Raw genomic sequence first — 25,746 nt, forward strand, 5'->3', positions numbered from 1 at the left:
GATTTCCAATTCCAGGCAAATCGGGTAATAAATACAGTTTATAGAAGCCCAAGAATAAGAATCTGGAGATCGGTCTATATGGCGGCTATATCAAAACATGGACCTATACGGACCATTTTCGACACACCACGTTATGGTCCTAAAAACCCCAAATCGGGGGATCGGTTTATATGGGACATATACCAAAACATGAACCGATAGGCACCATTTGCGACACACCTATTTGTGATCTTAAAATACCTCTAGATTTTCAATTTGAGGCAAATCGGCCAGAAAATATAGTCTCTAGACGCTCAAGAAGTAAAATCAGGCGATCGGTCTATATGGGGGTTATACCAAAAAATAGACCGATACACCTCAATTTCGGCACACCTCTTTATGGTCCCAAAATACTTCCAGATTCTCAATTTCAGGCAAATCGGATAGAAAATATAATTTATAGAAGCCCAAGAATAAAAATCGGGAGATCAGTCCATATGGGGGCTATACCAAAACATGGACCGATACGAACCATTTTCGACACACCACTTTATGGTCCTAAAATACCTCTAGATTTCCAATGTGAGACAAATCGGATAGTAAATACAGTTTCTAAAAGGCCAAGAAGCAAAATCGGGAGATCGGTCTATATGGGGCCTATACCAAAGCATGGACCGATAGCCACCATTTTCGGCACAGCCTTTTATGGTCCTCAAGTACCTCTAGATTTTCAATTTCAGGCAAATTGGATAAAAACAACGGTTTTTATAAGCCGAAATCGGGAAGTCGGTTTATATGGGGACTATATCAAAACTTGGACCGATATAGCCCATCTTCGAACTTGACCTGCCTTCAAACAAAAAAGGAATCTTTGCCAATTTTTTGGACGATAGCGCCATTATTGAAGGCTGTAGCGTGATTACAACAGACAGACAGACGGACATGCTTATATCGTCTTAGAATTTCTCCCTGATCAAGAGAGATTGTATCGATATTTCGATGAGTTACACACGGAATGACAAACTTTTTATACCCCCATCACCATTCTATGGTGGTGGGTATAAAAATGTGTTTAAAGAAAGACGGATAAACGAACATCGCATCGGCCGAATCATTCGAAGTAACACCTCAAGTCATTTCCCACCGTTTCCAACTATTCGGAATGATTTAAAAAAAAGGAAATAGGGTATCGTACGTGTTGGTGCTGAGACACGCGGAAAGGCTATTTTTTTCTTGCGAACAGCTGCTCCAAAAGCAACACAGGAAAAGTTTTTTGCATTGCGTTGTCATAGAAAAATGGATCCACTACGACAATATCAAGGGGGAACAAGTATATACGGCGTAAGTTCGGCCAGGCCGAAGCTTATGTACCCTCCACCATGGATTGCGTAGAAACTTCTACTGAAGACTGTCATCCACAATCGAATTACTTGGGTTGCGGTAACACTTGCCGATGACAAGGTATCTTAAAACTTCCTAACACCGTCTTCTAAATTGCAAGGTAGTCCATATGTGTTGACAAAATTTTCTATAGAAGTAAAATTTTGGTAGATTATTTTTGGCTCGAGTTGCAACCATGATTATGAACCGATATGGATCAATTTTTGTGTGATTGGGGATCGGCTATATATAACTATAGACCTATATGGACCAATGTTGGCATGGTTATTATCGGCCATATACTAACACCACGTGCAAATTTCAACGGATGAATTTTTCTTCTCCAAGAGGTTCCGGGGATCGATTTATATGGAGGCTATATATAATTATGGACCGATATGGACCACGTTCCAAATTTCAACCGGATCGGATGAATTCCAAGAGGTTCCGGGGATCGATTTATATGGAGGCTATATATAATTATGGACCGATATGGACCACGTTCCAAATTTCAACCGGATCGGATGAATTTTGCTCCTCCAAGAGGCTGCGGAGGACAAATCTGGGGATCGGTTTATATGGGGGCTATATATAATTATGGACCGATGTGGACCAATTTTTGCATGGTTGTTAGAGACCATATACTAACACCATGTACCAAAATTTCAGCCGGATCGGATGAAATTTGCTTCTCTTAGAGGCCTCGCAAGCCAAATCAGGGGATCGGTTTATATGGGGGCTATATATAGTACGGACCGATATGAACCAATTTTTGCATGGTTGTTAGAGACCATGTACTAACATCATGTATCAAATTTCAGCCGGATCGGATGAAATTTGCTTCTCTTAGAGGCCTCGCAAGCCAAGTCGGGGGATCGGTTTATATGGGGGCTATATATAATTATGGACCGATGTGGACCAAATTTTTCATGGTTGTTACAGACCATATACTAACACCATGTACCAATTTTTAGACGGATCGGGTGAAATTTGCTTCTCTTTGAGGCCTCGCAAGCCAAATTTGGGTGTCCGTTTATATGGGGGCTATACGTAAAAGTGGAGCGATATGGCCCATTTGCAATACCATCCGACCTACATCAATAACAACTACTTGTGCCCAGTTTCAAGTCGATAGCTTGTTTCGTACGGAAGTTAGCGTGATTTCAACAGACGGACGGACGGACGGACATTCTCAGATCGACTCAGAACTTCACCACGACCCAGAATATATATACTTTATAGGGTCTTAGAGCAATATTTCGATGTGTTACAAACGGAATGACAAAGTTAATATACCCCCCATCCTATGGTGGAGGGTATAAAAGACACATGGTTACCCCGGTTAGGCCTCAACATTGACGGCAAAGCTAAATATCCATGGAAAGAAGTATTTAGTAGGTGTACTATGGTCTGCTCCAACCGAATGAAATGATCTCAGGAACCCTTCATCGAAAGGTGCGAGGGGGTATTTCGCTAAAATATAAAAAAATATATATTTGGAAATACAATTAAACCTTTCAAAAGTGGACATCCTCAGTCACCCCACATTTAGGTGCTATGGAAGATTCATTAAAATGGTTAATAAATAAAAGTCTGGTTTTCCGATTGTCTAAGTTTGAAGGCGGCTACGCCAGACATTTCTCCTTCTGATTACCACTTCTTCCGATCCATGATACATTAACTTGTTGATAAACATTTTCGTTCTCATGAGAAAGTCTAATTTGGGTCGATTCTCGAATTGAATCAAACGACAAGTCGTTTCTTCATCGCGGTATTCACATGCTGCTAGAAAGTTGGGAAATGGTGCTTCGATTAATCAGTCTGTTACAATTTACTTTTTGAGTAATAAATACTCAAACTTTTGAAAAAAAAAACCGTATTAATTTACATTCCCAATTTTTATTTTAATTTTATGTCCGCTACATATTTAAATTCAATTTCCAATGAAAGTGATTGAAGAAGGAGATTATCTACAATAAAATTTTCTTAGCCTTTCTCTCTCTATCTCCTTGAGATATTCCTTTGCGACAATAACGTCTTCATCTGGGCTACTATTTGAAATTTCCTATTGACAAAACTTCGCAATAATTTAAGTGAAAATTCCATTGTTGCAATTCCAAGTAAAACTCTTCATCATAATTTCATTTTTATATATACTTGCAGGTACTATCCTGAATACCATAGAATATAACAATAATACAAGATTAAGGATAAGCTCTCAACTGGAGCATAGCGTCATAAATGCTATGGAAACCATACGGAAAGTGTCACTCTCATCATCAACAATGGCATCACCATCATTATCTACATCCACAGAGACTTCAGCAACGGCAACAGCGACAGCAGCAACAGCGACAACACCAATTGCATCCCCAACGACAAGTAAATCCAAAGAGCTGACAATGTCAGTAGTAACAACATCCGGAAAACAAGAAGAAGAACAACAACAACAACAACAATTTAAGGATGAACTTTCACCATCGCTAGTGTCAGTATCACCAACGCCATCTCTAGCACAATTATCATCATCGTCATCATTGGCTTTATCATCATCATCGTCATCGTCATCACCATTGACTATGGCTTTTGCTTTGAATGTAAGGGATACTGTAAGTGGCAGGAAAATAGACGAGCGAGGTTCTTTACAACAACAAAATCACCATCTCTATGGCAACCAACCACAGAAACAACAAAAGAAGATCCCTAACAATGATGACGACAATGACAACAATACCATATTAACTGGCAACATGACAACAGCAACATTGGCTAACGAAACTTTAGCTAATGGCAACAAAGACATTACGAATGGGAACTTAGATCATGATGACGATGCTGATGATAATGATGATGTGAATGGCTATGAGGATGTTAAATCTATTGCACAAATGTCACGAAGGAATCCGCTTCTAGACTATACCACAGAATCAAGAGACCACACTACTTGGCCATTGCAACCATCCAAGCTTGCGTCATCACCAGCAATAGTTAACAAAGAAGAAGTTCATAAGAATTCCAATTCAGCCGCATCAATGCCTTCTTATTTGGCAGTATCTAACAAAGATCATAGCCTGCATAACTCAATGGTCACGCAACTAATGAAGGTAAATGGGCCAACAATATTAGATGGTGAAGTAAAAGCTTCCCAGAGTCATGAAAGCATCCATGAAACTACAACGGAAATGAATGATGGTTCCCGGTTTAAGGCAACCAATGGAAGACACTCTGTTCATAGTGATAAGATGACAGCGGTGGCAGTGGTGGAGGATCATCAAACTACCGCTGTGGTAACACAAGCATCCTTAGTGGCAATTAAAAACTCCTCCCTACGTGGTGAAAACAACATAAGCAAGTACCAACAACATGGCAATGGAGCATGGCTTATTGGAGCATTACCATATGAGAATGCGGGTGATGATACTAAAACCACCATGTCTACCATAAAGGCTTTGAATCATTCGGGCATAATTAATGCTCCCAGGCCTTTGTCTTCTCATATGAGTCCAACAGCTCAAGCTTCATCCACATCATTACCATCATCGGTGGCGGACGAACCATTGTTGGCTCTGGGTAAACATTTTATGCTAGATGCTGTGGCTCTTGTCCAAGATCCCCGAGACGATAGGTACAATGATGCTATACAATCCCATTATTACATTAAAGGCAATAATTCTTCAGTTCATGCAAATGGTGGAACATTGCATTCTGGGATAACCTCAATAACATCAATGGCAGCATCTTCAGCTGGCGCACTAATATCATCGAATCCAACCAGACCACCAACGACTTTAGCTCCATTAATATTTTCATCGCCACCTACAACATTGGCTACAACAGAAGCAACAACACCAATCCCAACAACACCCGGTAGCAGTTCTTCTTCTGGTTCTGGATCCTCTTCAGGGAAACAGAAAAAAACCACTCGCCGTCGTCCAGTGGTCACAACCACTTTGAAACCTCCTCCCACCATTGATGACTATCAAACGGTGACTAGTCAAGCTGGTACTCATGCCTATTTGCCATGTAATGTAAGTATGCAGAAATTGAATGTCCCATTCAAGTGAACAAGCCAAAAGTCCTTCTTTTGCCCCCTCTCTCTCCCTGCTGTGGGTGGTGTCAGTTGTGGGGTTTCATGGAATCATTCAATCACTTTAAGTGAAGCCACAAAGTAATATGCAATAAAGGTTCGTTCATAAGTTTGATTCAACTCAAAGGAAAACTTTGTTGATTTCATAAAAGGCTATTATTGAAAAGCTGGTCCCTTGCAAAAGGAGGTCGTTTGGCCAATTCCAAAATATACTGAAAATATAAAATTACTAATTTTCCCTCATTTTTTTTAAACGTACACTGATAACAAAACCGGTCCACTTCCAAAGATTTTGTCTTTACCTTAATGATTTTGCTACGGATTACATGCCAAAGAAGCAGAGAATTGCAAAAAGGTTTGTGTTTTGCGTATTCGATTTCTGGAGACAAATTTCAATTTATTCTTTGATTTTAAAGAAATTTCCAGAATTATTAAAGCCAATTTGAAGTGGTCAAACAAAGTATTCTTGCATGTGAAAATGAGCAGTTTTACGTCGTACCACTTAAACGACTTCATTGAAAAGCCTATCGACTTTCGCATAGGGGAAAAACAAAACTTTATATTAGAGAAATGCGTCTTCTATGTTAAGAACATGAAATATTTGGCTCCAAGACAATATTTTTTCAGGGTAGTATACCTGAAAAAGTCGAACAACGATACTTGCAATAATTAGTCCATTTTGCCGAAATAACTAACAAATATTCAACATTGAGGGCAAACGTGTACTATAAACAAAGATGTGCACGCACTGAAAAAAAAAATTGTCGTGAGGCCAAAGATTTCACGTCCTTAAAATACGAATGCATTTTTTGCATATCGTAGAAGACGCATTTCTCTGATAGAAAGTTTTATTCCTTGCCCGAAAGACGATGAACTTTTCTATAAAGTCATTTTTTTCCTTATAATTAAGTGATTCAAATTAAAAATGTATATCTTAAAATGAAAGAAAATGTTGTTTGGCTAAGGTCAACTTGTCCTTAATAATTGTGAAAAAATCTTCAAAATTAAGGAAATTCTTTTTAAATTTGTTATTTTTTGCATCTTGACAACAAAGCAAACAAGTAAGGAAAGTCTAAAGTCGGGCGGGACCGACTATATTATACCCTGCACCACTTTGTAGATCTAAATTTTCGATACCATATCACATCCGTCAAATGTGTTGGGTGCTATATATAAAGGTTTGTCCCAAATACATACATTTAAAACTCACTCGATCTGGACAAAATTTGATAGACTTCTACAAAATCTATAGACTCAAAATTTACGCCGGCTAATGCACTAGGGTGGAACACAATGTTAGTAGAAAAATATGGGAAACATTTAAATCTGAAGCAATTTTAAGGAAACTTCGCAAAAGTTTATTTATGATATATATGTATTAGAAGTTTAGGAAAATTAGAGTCATTTTTACAACTTTTCGACAAAGCAGTGGCGATTTTAAAAGGAAAATATTGGTATTTGACCATTTTTGTCGAAATCAGAAAAACATATATATGGGAGCTATATCTAAATCTGAACCGATTTCAACCAAAATTGGCACGCATAGCTACAATGCTAATTCTACTCCCTGTGCAAAATTTCAACTAAATCGGAGTTAAAAATTGGCTTCTGCGGTCATATGAGTGTAAATGGGAGCTATATCTAAATCTGAACCGATTTCAATAAAATTTGGCACACTTGACTACATTACCAATTGTACTCCTAGTGCAAAATTTCAACCAAATTGGGGTAAAACTCTGGCTTCTGGGACCGTATTAGTCCATATCGGACGAAAGATATATATGGGAGCTATATCTAAATCTGAATTGATTTCAATAAAATTTTGCACACTTGACTATTGTGTTAATTGTTGTTCTTGTGCAAAATTTTAAGCAAATTAGGGTAAAACTCTGGCTTCTGGGGCCATATAAGTCCATATCGGGCGAAAGATATATATGGGAGCTATATCTAAATCTGAACCGAAATCAATAGGGTTCTATTCTGAGCCAAAACACATACTTGGGCCAAATTTGGAGTCGATTGGACTAAAACTGCGACCTAGACTTTGATTACAAAAATGTGTTCACGGGCAGACGGACATGGCTATGTCGACTCAGGAGTCCACCCTGAGCATTTTTGCCAAAGACACCATGTGTCTATCTCGTCTCCTTCTGGGTTTTGCAAACATATGCACTAACTTATAATACCCTGTTCCACAGTGTGGCGCAGGGTATAAAAAATATTGGCTCAATACCGAAGATTTTGCAATCTAAATTTTAGGTCACACAATGAACACTATATTAAGGACAGCTTTCTTTGAAATAAGGAAATTTTAAATAAAAGAAAGTTTATAATCTTTGCTTCAAAAATGTTTTTCTTCAAATATTGGTCAATATTTATTTTGAGGATTTTACATTTTTGACGATTTTTTGGCCCTTCAAATTATCCTTTATAATTTGGATTTTTAAACTGCCGCATCTCTGGCTCAGAATCCATACCGAAGGGGACAATGGCACTAAGTACGCAATAATGGCCAAATTTACTCTACTTACATTGAATTTATTCATTTTTCTGCATTTTTCAGTATATGTGCTAAAAACCCGCTTCAAAAAATTTTTCACATAATTTAACTTTCCAAATTAAAACAATTTATGGCATGTATCAATTAAAATGCGTGTTTAAGGAATTTTTCGTTTTGTAAAAAATATGTTGCCTTGGTGTTACTTTACCTCTTCCTTCATTGTATTTTAACCCAAATGATAGTGTCATGCAAAATCTATGACAGTGATCTTTATGTTTTGTAATTAATTTGTAATTAACAGAGAATATTGCACCTTCGTCCCCAATCGGAATCGCCATAAGATAAAGTCTTCAAAGTTACCTTTAAGTTTTGGATATGTTTTAGCTTTATACACTGAAAAAAATTTTACGTGATATTAAAGATTACGCAACCTAAATTTTAGGATGCGAAATTTACAAAATATTAGGGACAAAATTCTTTAAAATAATGAAATTTTAATTAAAATAGAGTTTATAATCTTTGTTTCATTTTTTTTTTTTTAAATTAGGACACAAATTTTGCGTCCCTCCGTTAAAGTCGCATGTCTTTGAACTAAGGCTAATTTTCCTTAAAGTAAACAAACACATTTTGGATGTAAAGAAATTGTCCTTAAATTAAATGAAATATTGAAACTTTAGATTTAAAATAAAAACGCTTCAAATATAGGCTAAGAATTATTTTGAGGATTTAGCGTCTTTGGTTTAAAGTTTTTTTTTGGAATTAAGAGAGCATTTTTTAATTTGAAGTATTTGTTACAATTTGGGTTTTTTAAAGTAGCATTTGTTTGTACGTGAGTACCTTTACTAATAAACTGCGAAAAGATATGAAAATTTGATAAATGAGGTCTGTGTCTTAATTTTAATTTTATTGGTTCTAGATTTAAAGTCAGATGGGTCGCTAAAAATGTTCTTTATTTTAAAGAAGCTGCATCTTTGGCTCGGAATCAATACCAAAATCTTTAAAGGGAGGTCAAAATCTTTGGATCCAGGTAAACTTTTTTTTGAGTGTAGTTAAGCCAACAACATCGAATTCAAAGAACAATTAAAAAAATTGAAATTTGTTACCAGTTGGTTAAGGCATGATCTCAGTCAAATTGAGTTTTCTGCTGTCCACATATAACTCTCTTATAGCCGATTAACTAATTTTAAAGACAAAACACCTCCATAGAAAAGTTTATTTACCTGTGGTCAACAAAAAAACTTTGTGTTAGAGATGTGTATCTTCTAAGGTAAGCAAAACTCGCCAAAAATAATATTTTTAAAATTTTTTTTACAAGTTTTTAATATTTTTAAAACATAAAATTAGCTTTTGCTTTTATACGAGTGTACTTGAATTTATTATACAGAGTAACGAATTTCCATTTTTTCTGGCGATTTGAAACTACAACCATCACCACCACAATCAAGGACAACATCTTAATAAAGCAAACTTACACCCCATCTATTTCCGTAGAATCATATATTTTAAGGTGACAAATACAATCCATGTCGGTTGTTGTAATTAACGTCATTTCTATTTTTTCAGTAATTGTTTCTCATTTCACTAAGCATAAATAATTTGTTCATAATTCTGTGTTATTAACTCATACCACTTTACCATAGTGTTTACGAATGCGTTTCTTTGTTTGTTTGTTTGATTTTGTTCTCGGCCCTAAGTGAGATTTCGAAAATTTCTAAATTTGTTCGCTTTGTTGTTGTGGGTTTCCTTGAATTGTGTTTGCTGTATGATGCGTTTCTAAAGTTCTCGACCACTTCCATTTGCATAGAAATACCCTAGATTCCCCTCATGATTTCATGTGCAAGCTTTGTTCCAAGCAGTGTGGAAAAACAAATTTATTTTTCCTTTTGTGTTTTTTTTTATATTTAATATGTATCAGAGTCTGAGCATTGCATCACATTGACCCAAATTCACAAGGAGAAGAGAAATTTTCCATTACAATAACTATAAACGAAAGTAAGCAATGGTAATATGCAAAGTTATGGTTATGTCAGTAATGTGGAGTAAGGAACAAGAGCATACACATACATCGAACAAAAAAAAATTGAAACACAAGGAAATATGAAAAACAAAACGAATGAAAATTAGGTATGCGTGGTCTTAACGAATCGTTAGTATCCTTCTAGGATTATGTTCTTCAATATTTCGCAAAAAATTCGTGAAGAATGCGTGGACAAATTGTAATACACCGTAAGAAACTTTCATTGAAATTGAACTAACAATTATTTTAATTCACGCGATTTTTATACCCTCCGCCATAGGGATTGTACTAACTTTGAGGTTCTGTTTGTAACCCATCGAAATATTGACTGATCGCAAACTTCGTAATTAATATTTATATATATTCTATATCATGGTGAAATTCCGAGTCGATCTAGCGATGATAGAAAATTGTGTCAAAATTTTATTTGTATAAAAAATTTTGTTCAAACTTTATTTCAATACAAACTTTTGTCAAAATTTTATATCTATAGAAAATTTTGTTAAAATTTTATTTCGATGGAAAATTTTGTCAAAATTTTATTTTTATACAAAATTTTGTCAACATTTTATTTTTATAGAAAATTTTGTTAAAAGTTTATTTCTATAGAAATTTTGTCCAAATTTTATTTCTATAGAAAATTTTGTATAAATATTATTTCTATGGAAAATCTTGTCAACATTCCATTTCTATAGAAAAAAAACCGACAATAACAAAACAAATATAAACAAATTTGTCAAAATTTAAATTCTATAGAAAATTTTGTCTAAATTTTATTTCTATGGAAAATTTTGTCAAAATTTTATTTATATAGAAAACTTTGTCAAAATTTTATTTCTAAAAAAAATTTTGTCACAATTTTATTTCTATAGAAAATTTTGTCAAAATTTTATTTCTATAGAAAATTTTGTCACAATTTTATTTCCATAGAATATTTTGTCAAAATTTTATTTCTATAGAAAATTTTTGTCAAAATTTTATTTCTATGGAAAATATTGTCAAAATTATATTTCAATGAAAAATATTTTCAAAATTTTATTTCTATAGAAAATTTTGTCAAAATTTTATTTCAATGGAAAACTTTTGTATAAATTTTATTTATATAGAAAATTTTGTCAAAGTTTTATTTCTATGGAAAGATTTGTAAAAACTGTATTTCTATAGAAAATTGTCAAAATAAATACATAAAATTTTGACAAAATTTTCTATTGAAATAAAATTTTGACAAAATTTTCTATACAAATAAAATATGGACAAGATTTTGTATAGAAATACAATTTTGACAAAATTTTCTACAGAAATAAAATCTTGACAAAATTTTCCATAGAAATAAAATTAGGACAAAAGTTTCTATAGAGATAAAATTTTGACAAAATCTTCTATAAAAATAAAATTTTGACAATATTTTCTATAGAAGTAAAATTTTGAAAAAATTTTCTATAGAAATAAAATTTTGAAAAAATTTTCTATAGAAATAAAATTTTGACAAAATATAAATAAAATTTTGACATAATTTTCTATAGAAATAAAATGTTGATAAAATTTTCTATAGAAACAAAATTTTGACAATATTTTCTGAAGAAATAAAATTTTGACAAAATCTTCTATAGAAATAAAATTTTCTATAGAAATAAAATGTTGACAAAATTTTCTATAGAAATGAAATGTTGATAAAATTTTCTATAGAAATAAAATTTTGACATAATTTTCTATAGAAATAAAATCTTGACAAAATTTTCTATAGAAATAAAATTTTGACAAAATTTTCAAATAAATTTTGACAAGCTAAATCGTTAAAATTTTTAAAATTCGACTCATTTACAATTCAAGGAATATTCATTTTCTACAGAAAAAAATTTTACAAAATTTTTTATAAAAATAAAATTTTGACAAAATGTTCTATAAAAATAAAATATTGACAAAATTTACTATAAAAATAAAATGTTGACAAAATTTTCTATACAAATAAAATCTTGACAAAATTTTCTATAAAAATAAAATTTTGACAAAATTAAATAAAATAAAATGTTGACAAAAGTTTCTAAAGAATTAAATGTTTACAAATTTTTCTATAGAAATAAAATTTTGACCAAATTTTCTAATCAATTTTGACAAGCTAAATCGTTAAAATTTTTAAAATTCGAGGGATATTCAAGGGATATTCATACACCCAAAACATTATCGCTAATAGGAGAGATGGTAATATATTATATTTGAAATACTAAAATAATTTTCTAAAATAAATTGTCAAAATTTTATTTCTATAGAAAACTTTGTCAAAATTTTATTTCTATAGAAAATTTTGTCAAAATGTTATTTCTATAGAAAATTTTGTCAACATTTTATTTCTATAGAAAATTTTGTCACAATTTTATTTCTATAGATATTTTTTCAATATTTTTTTCTATCGAAAATTTTGTCAAAATTTTATTTCTATAGAAAATTTTGTTAAAATTTTATTTCTGTAGAAAATCTTTTCAACATTCTATTTCTATAGAAAATTTTGTCAAAATTGTATTTCTTTAAAGGGTGATACGGTCAAAATTTGGTCAATATAAACTTGACGTATTTCTTTCAATTTTGCATTTAAAAAACCTGAACACCCCTCATTTTGAAGGTGTGTGTGTGTAGAATGTTGCTTCTATTTTGATTTTGGAATTCACTCTTCAGTTGTCAAAATGCCGTCCAAGCAAGAAGAGCAGCGTATCAAAATCCGAGCTACTTGCACGCAAAGCTGGCAAAATCGCTAAAAGTTGCCAAATCAACCGTTACAAATGTAATTAAAGTGTTTGGGGAACGTTTGTCGACAGCCAGGAAGTCTGGATCGGGGGGAAATCGAAAATCGGAAGCGGCTAAGACGACAAAGAGAGTTGCCGGTAGTTTCAAGCGAAACCCTAACCTCTCTCTCCGAGATGCCGCAAATAAGCTGGGTGTATCGTCTACAACCGTGCATCGAGCCAAAAAACGAGCCGGACTATCGACTTACAAGAAGGTAGTGACTCCAAATCGCGATGATAAACAAAATACGACGGCCAAAGCGCTATCCCGGAGGCTGTACACGACGATGCTGACGAAGTTTGACTGCGTGGTAATGGACGACGAAACCTACGTCAAAGCCAACTACAAGCAGCTTCCGGGACAGGAGTTTTATACGGCAAAAGGAAGGGAAAAGGTAGCAGATATTTTCAAGCACATAAAACTGTCAAAGTTCGCAAAGAAATATCTGGTTTGGCAAGCCATCTGTACCTGTGGCTTGAAAAGCAGCATTTTCATAGCTTCCGGGACTGTCAACCAAGAAATTTACGTGAAAGAGTGTTTGAATAAACGTCTGCTGCCTTTCCTGAAGAAACACGGTTGTTCCGTACTGTTTTGGCCGGATTTGGCATCTTGCCATTACGGTAAAAAGGCCATGGAGTGGTACGCCGCCAACAACGTACAGGTGGTTCCCAAGGACAAGAACCTTCCCAACACGCCAGAGCTCCGCCCAATTGAGAAATACTGGGCTATTGTCAAGCGGAACCTAAAGAAGACCAAAAAAAACTGCTAAGGACGAGCAGCAGGTCAAGGCAAACTGGCTTTCTGCGGCGAAGAAGGTGGACAAGGTGGCTGTACAAAATCTGATGGCAGGTGTCAAGCGTGAGGCCCGGAAATTCGGATATTTTGACCATATCACCCTTTAGAAAATTTTGTCAAAATTTTATTTCTATAGAAAGTTTTGTCAAAATTTTATTTCTATAGAAAATTTTGCCAAAATTTTATTTCTTTGGAAAGTATTGTCAAAATTTTATTTCTATAGAAAATTTTTGTCAAAATTTTATTTCTATGGAAAATTTTGTTAAAATTTTATTTTTATGGAAAATTTTGTCAAAATTTTATTTTTATACAAAATTTTGTCAAGAGTTTATTTCTAAAGAAAAGGTTGTTCAAATTTTATTTCCGTGGAAAATATTGTTAAAATTTGATTTCTAGAGAAAATTTTTTTAAAATTTTAGTTCTATAGAAAATTTTGTGAAAATTTTATTTCTATAGAAAATTTGTCAGAATTTTATATATATATAGAAATTTTAGTCAAAATTTATTATTTCTGTAGAAAATTTTGTCGATATTTTATTGCTATAGAAAATTTTGTCTAAATTTTATTTCTATAGAAAATTTTGTCAACATTCCATTTCTATAGAAAATTTTGTAAAAATGTTATTTCTATAGAAACTTTTGTCAGCATTTTATTTCTATTTAGAATTTTGTCAAAATTTTATTTCTATAAAAAATTTTGTCAAAATTTTATTTCTAAACAAAATTTTTGTCAAAATTTTATTTCTATGGAAAATATTGTCAAAATTATACTTCTATGGAAAATATTTTCAAAATTTTATTTCTATAGAAAATTTTATTTCTATAGAAAATTTTGTGAAAATTTTATTTCTATAGAAAAGTTTGTCAAATGTCTATTTCTATGGAAAATTTTGTCAAAATTGTATTTCTATAGAAAATTGTCAAAATTTTATATTTTTAGAAAATTTTGTTAAAATTTTTATGTTTATAAAAAATTTTGTCAAAATTTATTTCTATGAAAAATGTTGTCAAATTTTTATTTTCATAAAAATTTTTGTCAAAAACAATAAATAAATAAATAAAAATGAATAAATTAATAAAAATAAATAAATAAATAAAAAAAAGAAGTGTATAAAATTCTGTCCAAATCATTTCAGCTAGTTGCAGAGAAACTGTGAAACCTTTCGGAAGAGTTCTAACACGGTCTACAGTTGCGACTGTGATAGGTTAATTGTAATGCGATAATATAGCAAAAGTTGTCTATTTTAGAGAGGAGTTTGATATGTTTTATTGGGTATTGTATATATAAAAGACATACATTTTTATATATGTTAGAGTTCCCAAAAATTTTAGTGGATTTCAGATGATATGGAAAATATAATTGTACAGAATGATACAGTGTACTTACTTACTTGTTTGGTTCAAAAAAAAAAAAAAAAAAATATTCATTTGATTGTAAAAGTATTCATTTGAAAAGAAATAGCTGTATTGACAAATATTTATTTCCACATTTGTCTCGAAATATGATTTAGTTTATTACCATCCATTACCATGTATAGGGGAGAAAATATCATCATATCAAAGTCATATTTTTCCTGCAACAGGAAGATGATATTTACATTAAATCAGTAAATATATAAACCACAACTTCTAAATGTAGGGCATTTCATAGGAAAAAATCACTTTAGCTAAGGAAAAGGAGCCAAAAAAAAAAAACTCATCACTGTTAGTGACTACCAACTATCGTTGTTGTTCTTACTTCTTTTGCTGCTCCTGCTACTCAACTGTTGGTGCTATATTCTTATTTGAAGAGTTGCGATGAGAGAGAATTTCACGGAAATGCATTTTATGGCAGATTTATTTATTAAAGTTTCTTGTCTCTTCTCTTCCTATGGTTTCATTGTGATTTGTTCGTTCTATCGTTCCTTCGTTCGTTCTAGTCATCATTTGTCCTTAGAGTATACTCAGTTTTGAGTTGAATGTGGAAAAGTTCCTATATAGTATTCTATGACATCAACTCCAATTGTATAAAAACTATTAATGCTGCATTCATTCAACATCCACTACTGGGACAATATACCGAGAAAAATAAGTTTTTCTATGAATTAATGTAGGGTGGGAGGAGGGAAAATGCATTGCAATAAAATATGCTGTGATATTAAGCCCAGATTCATACAATATGTAATATATTTCATAAGTATTCTAAAAGTTTGCCATTGAAGATTAAATTTAAAATGTGTAATTAAATGCAGTTAAATAGCATAGCATATTTATTTGGATTATTTGAACTAAATTACATTTCAAATAAATTGATATTTTGTACCTACTTCGTTATAATGCGGTTGACATGGAAAAAAAATTTCATTGATATCAATGTACAAATCAGTACAAAGAGGATAATGTGGAGTGAAAATAATTGTATTATAACAAAAAAGTTCCTAATTTAGAAAAAAGTTAATACAATGTCCACAGTAAGTGGAAGACCCAACCACAATAGTAATTAAGTGGTGATGATTTTTAAAAATTGTCGCCAGTCATAAAAAGTGGCACAAAAGTAGCACACTTTTTTCGTCTCCGACCCATATTTGTAGTCTGGTTCATGGTGAAATTCTGAGTTGTTCTAGCGATGTCCCTCCGTCCGTCTATTGTAATCAGGCTAACTTCCTAATAAAACAAGCTATCGGCTTGAAACTTGGTGTAGGTATTGCCAATGGGCCATATCGGATCTCTTTTACCTAAACCTACCTAAAATTTGATCTCCGGAGCCTTCATTTGTTCAGCATCCAGGTTCGGTTTTTGCAAGGAATCTGGTTAACTGTCGGTTTTGGACACCGTGAAATAAATTCGTAATTATTTTTCACAAATCAATATTCTTACCGTACTAATGTTAATTTTTTTAAATTTTTTGGCAAATATCTGTCTTCAGATATCCATGTCGACATATGAAAGCAGATGTCGACGTTCTGCAGGTAATCTTCTTTGTGGCGTACCTTCATGGTCAAAGTTTGCATTTTTGAACTTTGCGAACTATTTTTGTGCAATAAACACGTTTGAGAGACTTTCTCCATACACCCTGAATATAACCCAAGCGCCTTGGTCCAATTTTTTCTACGAAACACGATGTCGAAAATGCTAATTTTTTTCTCCTGACATAAAACAGCACAAGTGTATATCTCACTAATAAACTGCTGTGATGATAAGTGCCAGAAAATATTCCAAATCTTTTCATCTCATATTTATATCCAATTTAGAGTCTTTAAATTTCTGTATTCTTGGCAAACTTGATAAAAACCCATTTAGCTCATAAGATCCTTGGTATATCCATAATCATTTTCCTGTATGTATATATTTTTTTTTTCTTGTGGTCTTTGTAGGTAAAACAATTGGTAAAGAAGCCCATATCTTGGCTAAGAGTGCGTGATGGTCACATACTTACCGTTGACCAAACTACATTTATCGCCGATCAGAGATTTCAATCTATATTCAGTGTAAACCCCGAGCGATGGTCGTTGCAAATCAAATATGTGCAATTAAAGGATGCAGGCATATATGAGTGCCAAGTATCAACGGAGCCAAAAGCCAGCGCCATTGTATATCTACATGTGGTCGGTAAGTAAATACACACACTGACGGACGGGCACAAAAATACAGCCATTGACATAGACATAAGAACGACCTATGTATATGAGAAGAGATAGTTGCAAGGACTTTGACAAAGGGGCCCCCCGAAAAGAGTTTTATGTTTGCTTGATTTGCCAAAAGGACTGCAAATGAAATGTGGTCTCTATCCCTCTATCTATCCACCAAAAAACCAAAAAAAGAAAAGTATATACGGCCGTAAGTTCGGCCAGACCGAAGCTTATGTACCCTCCACCATGGATTGCGAAGAAACTACAACTCAAAACTGTCATCCACAATCGAATTACTTGGGTTGCGGTAACACTTGCCAATGGCAAGGTATCTTAAAACTTCCTAACACCTTTTTTTATTTATATATATTAAACCAAAAAAGGCCGATTAAATACGTATATAATTAAGTTTGACAACATTTTTTATATAAATAAAATTTTGACATAAGTTTCTAAAGAAATAAAATTATGACAAAATACAATTTTTACAACATTTTCTATAGAAGTAGAATTTGGACAACATTTTCTATAGAAATAAAATTTTGAAAAAATTGTCTACAGAAATAAGATTTTGACAAAATTTCCTATAGAAATAAAATATTGACAAATTTTTCTATAGAACAAAAATTTTGATAAAATTTTCTATAGAAATAAAATTTTGGTAGATTATTTTTGGCTCGAGTGGCAACCATGATTAGGGAGCCACCGTGGTGCAATGGTTAGCATGCCCGCCTTGCATACACAAGGTCGTGGGTTCGATTCCTGCTACGACCGAACACCGAAAAGTTTTTCAGCGGTGGATTATCCCACCTCAGTAATGCTGGTGACATTTCTGAGGGTTTCAAAGTTTCTCTAAGTGGTTTCACTGGAATGTGGAACGCCGTTCGGACTCGGCTATAAAAAGGAGGTCCCTTGTCATTGAGCTTAACATGGAATCGGGCAGCACTCAGTGATAAGAGAGAAGTTCACCACTGTGGTATCACAATGGACTGAATAGTCTAAGTGAGCCTGATACATCGGGCTGCCACATAACCTAACCTAACCTAACCTAACCATGATTATGAACCGATATGGACCAATTTTTGTGTGATTGGTGATCGGCTATATATAACTATAGACCGATATGGATATACTAACACCACTTTCCAAATTTTAACCGGATCGGATGAATTTTGCTCCTCCGAAAGGCTCCGGAGGACAAATCTGGGGATCGGTTTATATGGGGCTATATATAATTATGGACCGATGTGGACCAATTTTTGCATGTATGTTAGAGACCATATGCCTACACCATGTACGAAATTTCAGCCGGATCTCATAAAATTTGTTTCTCTTAGAGGCTCCACAAGCCAAATCTGGGGATCGGTTTATATCGAGGGTATATACAAATACACGCAAAAAAAAAAAAAACGTTTGGAAAACGTGTTACAGTTTTTTGAATTGCTTCGAAAATTTTAAACTTTTATCACCAAAAAAATTCGTTTGTTACAAAATTTTTATTTTTCAATAAAAAAAGTTATTTTTGAAACAACAACACAGCCCATTTCGTTTATATCAAACACTGTTCTTTTCTGACTTTAGGTCTTTAATAAGACACATTTTACAGTTCAAAATTTAATATAGTACAATGTCATGTTGAACAGTTTTTTCGGAATCTTCCGAACATATGTAGAATGTATGTAAAAAAAAAAAAAAAACTTTGGTCGAAGCAGGGATCGAACCCACGACCCTTGGCATGAGAGTCAGACCACTGCCAAACTAAGTGTTTGTTTCTGTTAAATAAACTTTGTTTATTCGTTTCGTGGGCGCCACAAGCTATGCTATATAAATATAACTTATATGGATAATTATCTATTGATGACCATAACAGGTACATAGCTCAGTGGTTAGTGTGTTGGCTTACAAAGTGCATGGTCCGCGGTTCGATTCTCCGTCCAGGCGAAAGGCAAAAAAAATTAAAAATTTATAAAATCGTATAATTTCTTTTACATTGTTGGTATTACAGGAAAAGGTGTTAAGAACTAAAAATCCTCGTGGATGTGAGGGAAAATGCAATTAGCAAGAAAACAATGTTTTTTTTTGAGTTAGTTTTTATGAAATTGTTTTTACATCCTGGAAAAGAATAAACGTTTATCACAAAAAGTATATACTTCTCTTCCAAATACACTTCCTTACAGCGAAAACCAAATGAGAAACGAACTTTGTTTGTCTAAAATTTCGTTTGGGAAGAAAGAATTATTTTTTTGCGTGTATGGACCGATTTGGACCAATTTTTGCATGGTTGTGAGAGACCATGTACAAACACCATGTACAAAATTTCAACCGGATCGTATGAATTTTGCTCTTCCAAGAGGCTTGCAGAGCCAAATCTGAGCGTCGGTTTATATGGGGGCTATACGTAAAAGTGGACCGATATGGTCCATTTTCCATACCATCCGACAACAACTACTTGTGCCAAGTTTCAAGTCGATAGCTTATTTCGTTCGGAAGTTAGCGTAATTTCAACAGACGGACGGACATGCTTAGATCGACTCAGAATTTCACCACGACCCAGAATATATGTATACTTTATGGGGTCTTAGATCAATATTTCGATGTGTTACAAACGGAATGACAAAGTTAATATACCCCCCATCCTATGATGGAGGGTATAAAATTCAGCGGTCAATTATCCCCTCTCAATAATGCTGGTGACAATTCTGAGTGTTTCAAAGCTTCTTCAAGTGCGTTCACCCCAATATGAAACGCCGTTCGGACTCGGCTGTAAAAAGCAAGTCCCTTGCCTTTGAGCTACACATGGAATCGGGCAGCTTTCAATGATAAGAGAGAAGTTCACCAGTGTGATATCATAATGGACTGAAGAGTTTAAGTGAGCTTGAAAAACGGCTCACTACCACTATAACTAACCTTGGGATAGAACTAATGAAAAATAACTTTTACTGCAAATAACTTTAGAAAGAATTGGTTTGGGCGCATACACCGAAACTCGTTTTCCTTTTGTCAGACCACAGTTCAATCCTACAGACACAGAAATAAGGTAACCCAAACAAAAAAATATTGAAAGAGAGTGGGACTCTAGTCGGGGACATGGGCCACCAGTAATCAGAAGATATGGATTTCGCCGCATAAGAGAAGATATAGTGCAGAACGTAGATCAACAGGGATTGGGAAAAATGGAAATTAGCTAAAAACAAGTAAGGAAAGTTTAAAGTCGGGTGGGACCGACTATATTATACCATGCACCACTTCGTAGATAAACATTTTCAATACCAAATAAAATCCGTCAAATGTGGTGGGTGATGTATATAAAGGCTTTTGTTGCCATATAAATACATTTAAATCTAACTCGATCTGGACAAAATTTGCTAGACTTCCACAGAATATATAGACTTAAAATTTAAGTTGACTAATGTCCTGGGGTGGAACACACTGTTAATAAAAAAATATGGGAAACATTTAAATCTGAAGCAATTTTTAGGTATTAGAAGTATAGGAAAATTGAAGTCATTTTTTATAAGTTTTCGACTTAGCAGTGGCGATTTTACAAAGCAAATGTTGGTATTTTGCCCATTTTTGACGAAATCAGACAAAATTTATATGAGAGCTATATCTAAATCTGAACCGATTTCAAGCAAATTTGGCAAGCAAATTTGCCTGTGCAAAATTTCACTTAAATCGGATTACAAATTTTACCTCTGTGGTCATATGAGTTTAAATCGGACGAAAGATACATTTGGGAGCTTTATCTAAATCTGAACCGATTTCTATCAAATTAAGCACACTTGACGATACTATTAATTGTACTCCTCGTACAAAATTTCAAGCAAATCAGGGTAAAAATCTGGGGCTTATAATTCCATATCGGGCGAAAGATATATATGGGTGCTATGTCTATATCTAAACCGATTTCAATCAAATTTAGCACACTTAACGATACTACTAATTGCACTGCTTGTGCAAAAATAAAAATCTGGGGCCATATAGGTCCATATCGGACGAAAGATATATGTGGGAGCTATATCTATATCAGAACAGATAACAATCAAATTTAACACACTTGACAACACTACTAACTGTACTCGTTGTACAAAATTTCAAGTACGCCCAGAGAAGGAATATGATCACCTCAAACATGTTTCAAGAGCACCATGTTACTTTTTCACAGCGACCATGTAACATTTTTGTAGTAAAAATATTATTGTCTTGCCAAACATAACATGCTTTCCGAAATCAGATACATAATTTGTTACATGTTTTCCGTAAAAAAAGTAACATTTTGCTCTTGGAACATGGTTGGGGTGATCATATTTCTTCTCCGCATGTAAATCGGTGTAAAACTCTGGCTTCTGGGGCTATATCTGAATCTGAACCATTTTCTTCCAAAATCAATAGGGTTCTATTCTGACCCTAAGCAGAAACTTGTGCTAAATTTGAAGTCGGTTGGACTAAAACTGCGACCTGGACTTTGATTACCAAAATGTGTTCACAGACAAACGGACATGGCTGTATTGACTCAGGAGCCCACCCTGAGCATTTTTGCCAAAGACACCATGTGCCTCTCTCGTCTAGTCCTGGGTGTTGCAAACATATGCACTAACTTATAATACCCTGTTCCACAGTGTAGCTCAGGGTATAAAAATCTAGAGAGAGAACGATAGGATCGCTTGAAACCTGTATCATATTTTCAACATAACCCAAGCGGATCTTAAAGCGTTTTACCCTATCTCAAAATGTAAGATTACATCAGAGCTGACGATTTAAATTATATATTTATCTGGGCCATATTGGACTCTTCCTCTTGGAAGAGCAAATTCCATCCGAACAGATTGAAATTAGGTACGTGATGTTAGTATATGCCCTCTAGAAACCATATAAAAATTAGTCGATATCGGTACTTAATTAAATATAGCCCCCAGATTTGATTTCTGGAACCTCTTGGAAAAATAAATTCCATATGAACAGGTTGAAATTGAGTACGTAATGTTAATAAAAACCCTCTAAGAACCATGTAAAAACTAGCCCATATCGACCATAATTATACACAGTCTCCATATAAGCTGATTCCTAGATTTGATTTCCATAGTCTCTTGGAGGAACAAATTTTATCCGATCTAATTGAACGCGATATCAGTATATGCCCTCTAATTACCATGCGAAAATTGGTTTGTAGTTATTGCGCCTCCTTTAAGGCCTACGTCATGCAAGGACCTAAAAAATCCACCATATTGAATGTATTGCTGATATTTTTTTTGTTGTTGTTGCCATATTCATGTCACATCAGTGGCTTCGTAATAAAATGATGCCACTTAATCACACTTTAGTCAACCGGCAAACAGTAGGACAAATACACCATCAAGCAAATAGGCAGACAGACAGACCGACGGCAAGCAAAAAGACAAACGGAAAATAAAAGAAGCCCTAAATGGATGAATGGCAACATGAATGAATGAATGAATGGGTGAGTGAATGGCTATAGGAATGTATAAGCATACAAATGAATTTATGTTGCATTCCGGTCCATTATGATTTCTTGCTCTCTCTCTCACTCTCTCGCACTTTCTCTCATACTCACAGTGATAAACATCTGTTGTCATCCGCAGGACACTTAAAGTAAATATGATTTTAATTTCCTCTTTTTCATATTCTCCTTACGGTGATGGATGTGGTTATGAATGCTGTTTCCAAAAATTCCATATGTATGTGTGTGACCATTCAACAACGACGACTACCACAATATGTAATAAAATAGAGCCCAAAACGGAATTAATCGGTGCACCCACACGTCATGTGAAAGCCGGAAGTCAAGTGAAACTGCTGTGCATAATTAGCCAAGCTTTGGAGCCACCATTATTCATTAATTGGTTTTATAATCAAAAGCAAATATATTTGCATAATCGTAAAGGATGGCGTACAGAAATTGAACGCATTGAATTGCCACCGGATACCACAACAACAACAACAACCACAACTACAACGACCACAGCAAGGCCAACAAGCACTAGCACGAGTAGTAGTAGTAGTAGCACAGCAACACCAATGGCTACCAATAGTAAAGCCTCTGGTGAGGCAACCACACCATCATTGCCAACCACTAAAAGCAAGAGTAGTACAGCATCATCACTACCAGCCAGCCATCGTGATGGCCGTGTTAGTGATGGTGGTAGTTCATCATTGATAAGCGCAGGAAGTGAAATTCCTGCAGTGCATGTATTTACATCCATAACTCCGCAATCATTTAATAATGGTAATCTCTTAGACATGGCGTCAGAATCTACCACATACCAACACCCATACCACCCAAATTTAATACAACCTGAAGCTGTCTCATCAATGCCAGAAATGCCACCAACAAAATCCCAACATAAGGCAACAACATCAACGGTTTCATCTCGCCCATCATTTGTGGTCTCCCCATCAGAAACGGCAACAGCGTCGGTGGCGTTAGTAGGACCATCAGTTATAGTGGTTCCAACACCATTAGCATCCACGACAACCACCATCACAACGGATGCGACATTGAAGTCGACAACAGCAACAACATCATCCGCACCAACATCTGCAGAAGATGAAGATGATGATGACTTCTCACAGGGGCCAACTATCATCGCCGATGCTAGTGGGCTACCATCAATAAAAACGCCTGAATCTGTGGCGGCTGCTGCCGAACGAAACTACAACATGATGTTGTCAACACTGATGACAGTTACGGATGTTAAGCAGATTACGGTAATTGATTTTGCTGTTTCTTCTTCATTAGTTTCTTGTTTGATATTGCTCTAGTAGTTTTTTTTTTGTGTTTTGTTTTTCTTCTTGTGTTGATGGGGTCTTTTTTATTTTTGTATTTATTTTTGACATGCTATAAAATATCACATACACACACATGTTAACACTCACATAGCCAGTTGGCCCCTATCGAGAAGAGAGTGTTATACATGTTTTTTACAAAATTTTTTACATGGAAATCTCTGATATCGGTACCATATGTATTTCCAAAAACAAGAAAAAAATTACAATAAATAAAAATAATGACTAAATGCCACAAACAATTTTTAATATAAATTAATTGACTAATTTCTAGGAAATTTATTTATTAAATACACATAATAAAAACAAATAAGTGCCATAGCAATAAATCAGCCTCCAACCTTAAATAGGAAGTATACAAAAAACTCCAATTTCATTTGTAACACAACGAAATCAGTTTCAATGTTACCAGGAAGTCAAACAGGGCAATTGCTCTGTAACAGAGTTACAATGAAATATCGAAACATTTGACACAGCTCAATGAGGATAATTTATATAAAATTATCTCCATGCTTTAAATTTCCATGGTCACAAGAAGTCAAACCGGGAGATCGGTCTACATAGGAATATATTGAAACATGGAAGCATGCACATCTTGAAGCCATAATTTTTATGCGATGTTCCAGAACACTGATATCTAGAGGTATTTTTGGACCACAACTAATGTGCGTGAAGATAAATTCGAATTTAAAATTTGCAGCAAAAACTTTCCCGAGACACAAACCAGCACCCAATTTTTTTTTAATTCGAATTTAGGATTTTAAATTCTAATTTGGATTTTTAGTATTTGGCTTATTATCCAAAAACTAAGCCGCATTCGGTATAGCGACTAGATTCATTGGAAAGGGCATGATCTCAGCTTTCATAATCACAAAACTCTTCATTAGAAAAGTATTTGTGAAAAGCGAAAATTGGAAAATACTTTTTCAACAAATTTTTACAACGGAGCCCACTGAGCTAAAACTAAGCCACGTGCGGTATAGAGACTAGGTTCATTGGAAAGGGCTAGTCTCCATACCGCACGAGGCTTAGTTTTGTAAAATTGTTGTAAAAATTTATTGAAAAAGTATTTTCCAATTTGCGCTTTTCACAAATACTTATATAATGAAGACTTTGAAAGTTGAGCTCAAGCCCTTTCCAATGAACCTAGTTTCTATACCGCACGCAGCTTAGTTGTTGCATAGCAAGCCAAATAGTAATAATTCAAATTCGAATTTGAAGAAGTAAATTCGTATTTAAAGTGATGGGTTGTGTCTCGGCTAAGTTTTTGCTGCAAATTTCAAATTCGAATTTATCTTCACACACATCACAACTGCATGTACCTTATATGGTGTATATCAAGCCATGGCTTGGCGTAGGTTAGGTTAGGTGGCAGCCCGATGTATCAGACTCACTTAGACTATTCAGTCCATTGTGATACCACATTGGTGAACTTCTCTCTTATCACTGAGCGCTGCCCGATTCCATGTTAAGCTCAATGACAAGGGACCTCCTTTTTATAGCCGAGTCCGAACGGCGTTCCACATTGCAGTGAAACCACTTAGAGAAGCTTTGAAACCCTCAGAAATGTCACCAGCATTACTGAGGTGGGATAATCCACCGCTGAAAAACTTTTTGATGTTCGGTCGAAGCAGGAATCGAACCCACGACCTTGTGTATGCAAGGCAGGCATGCTAACCATTGCACCACGGTGGCTTGGCGTAACTCCCATATAGACCCATCTACCGATTTTTCTTCTAGAAACGGTAGTTTTTAACCCTTCTTCATGAAATCAGAAAACTTCCACAATCTCTATGAT

The 25,746-nt window shown here is 34.2% G+C and overlaps 1 protein-coding gene across 2 annotated transcripts in view; it reads left to right on the forward strand.

Annotated features, from left to right (window-relative positions):
- The window catches only part of dpr15 (defective proboscis extension response 15), an 87,291-nt gene that overhangs the window by 33,956 nt on the left and 27,589 nt on the right, over positions 1 to 25,746 (forward strand). For both annotated transcript variants that reach the window (XM_075289711.1, XM_075289712.1), the window contains 3 exons: positions 3,523 to 5,387; positions 16,890 to 17,124; positions 22,894 to 23,870. In XM_075289711.1, the coding sequence (XP_075145826.1) occupies positions 3,523 to 5,387; positions 16,890 to 17,124; positions 22,894 to 23,870 (3,077 nt within the window). The remainder of the gene's footprint in view (positions 1 to 3,522; positions 5,388 to 16,889; positions 17,125 to 22,893; positions 23,871 to 25,746) is intronic.

This window comes from Haematobia irritans, chromosome 1 (assembly GCF_050003625.1).
Source record: "Haematobia irritans isolate KBUSLIRL chromosome 1, ASM5000362v1, whole genome shotgun sequence".
NCBI lineage: Eukaryota > Metazoa > Arthropoda > Insecta > Diptera > Muscidae > Haematobia > Haematobia irritans.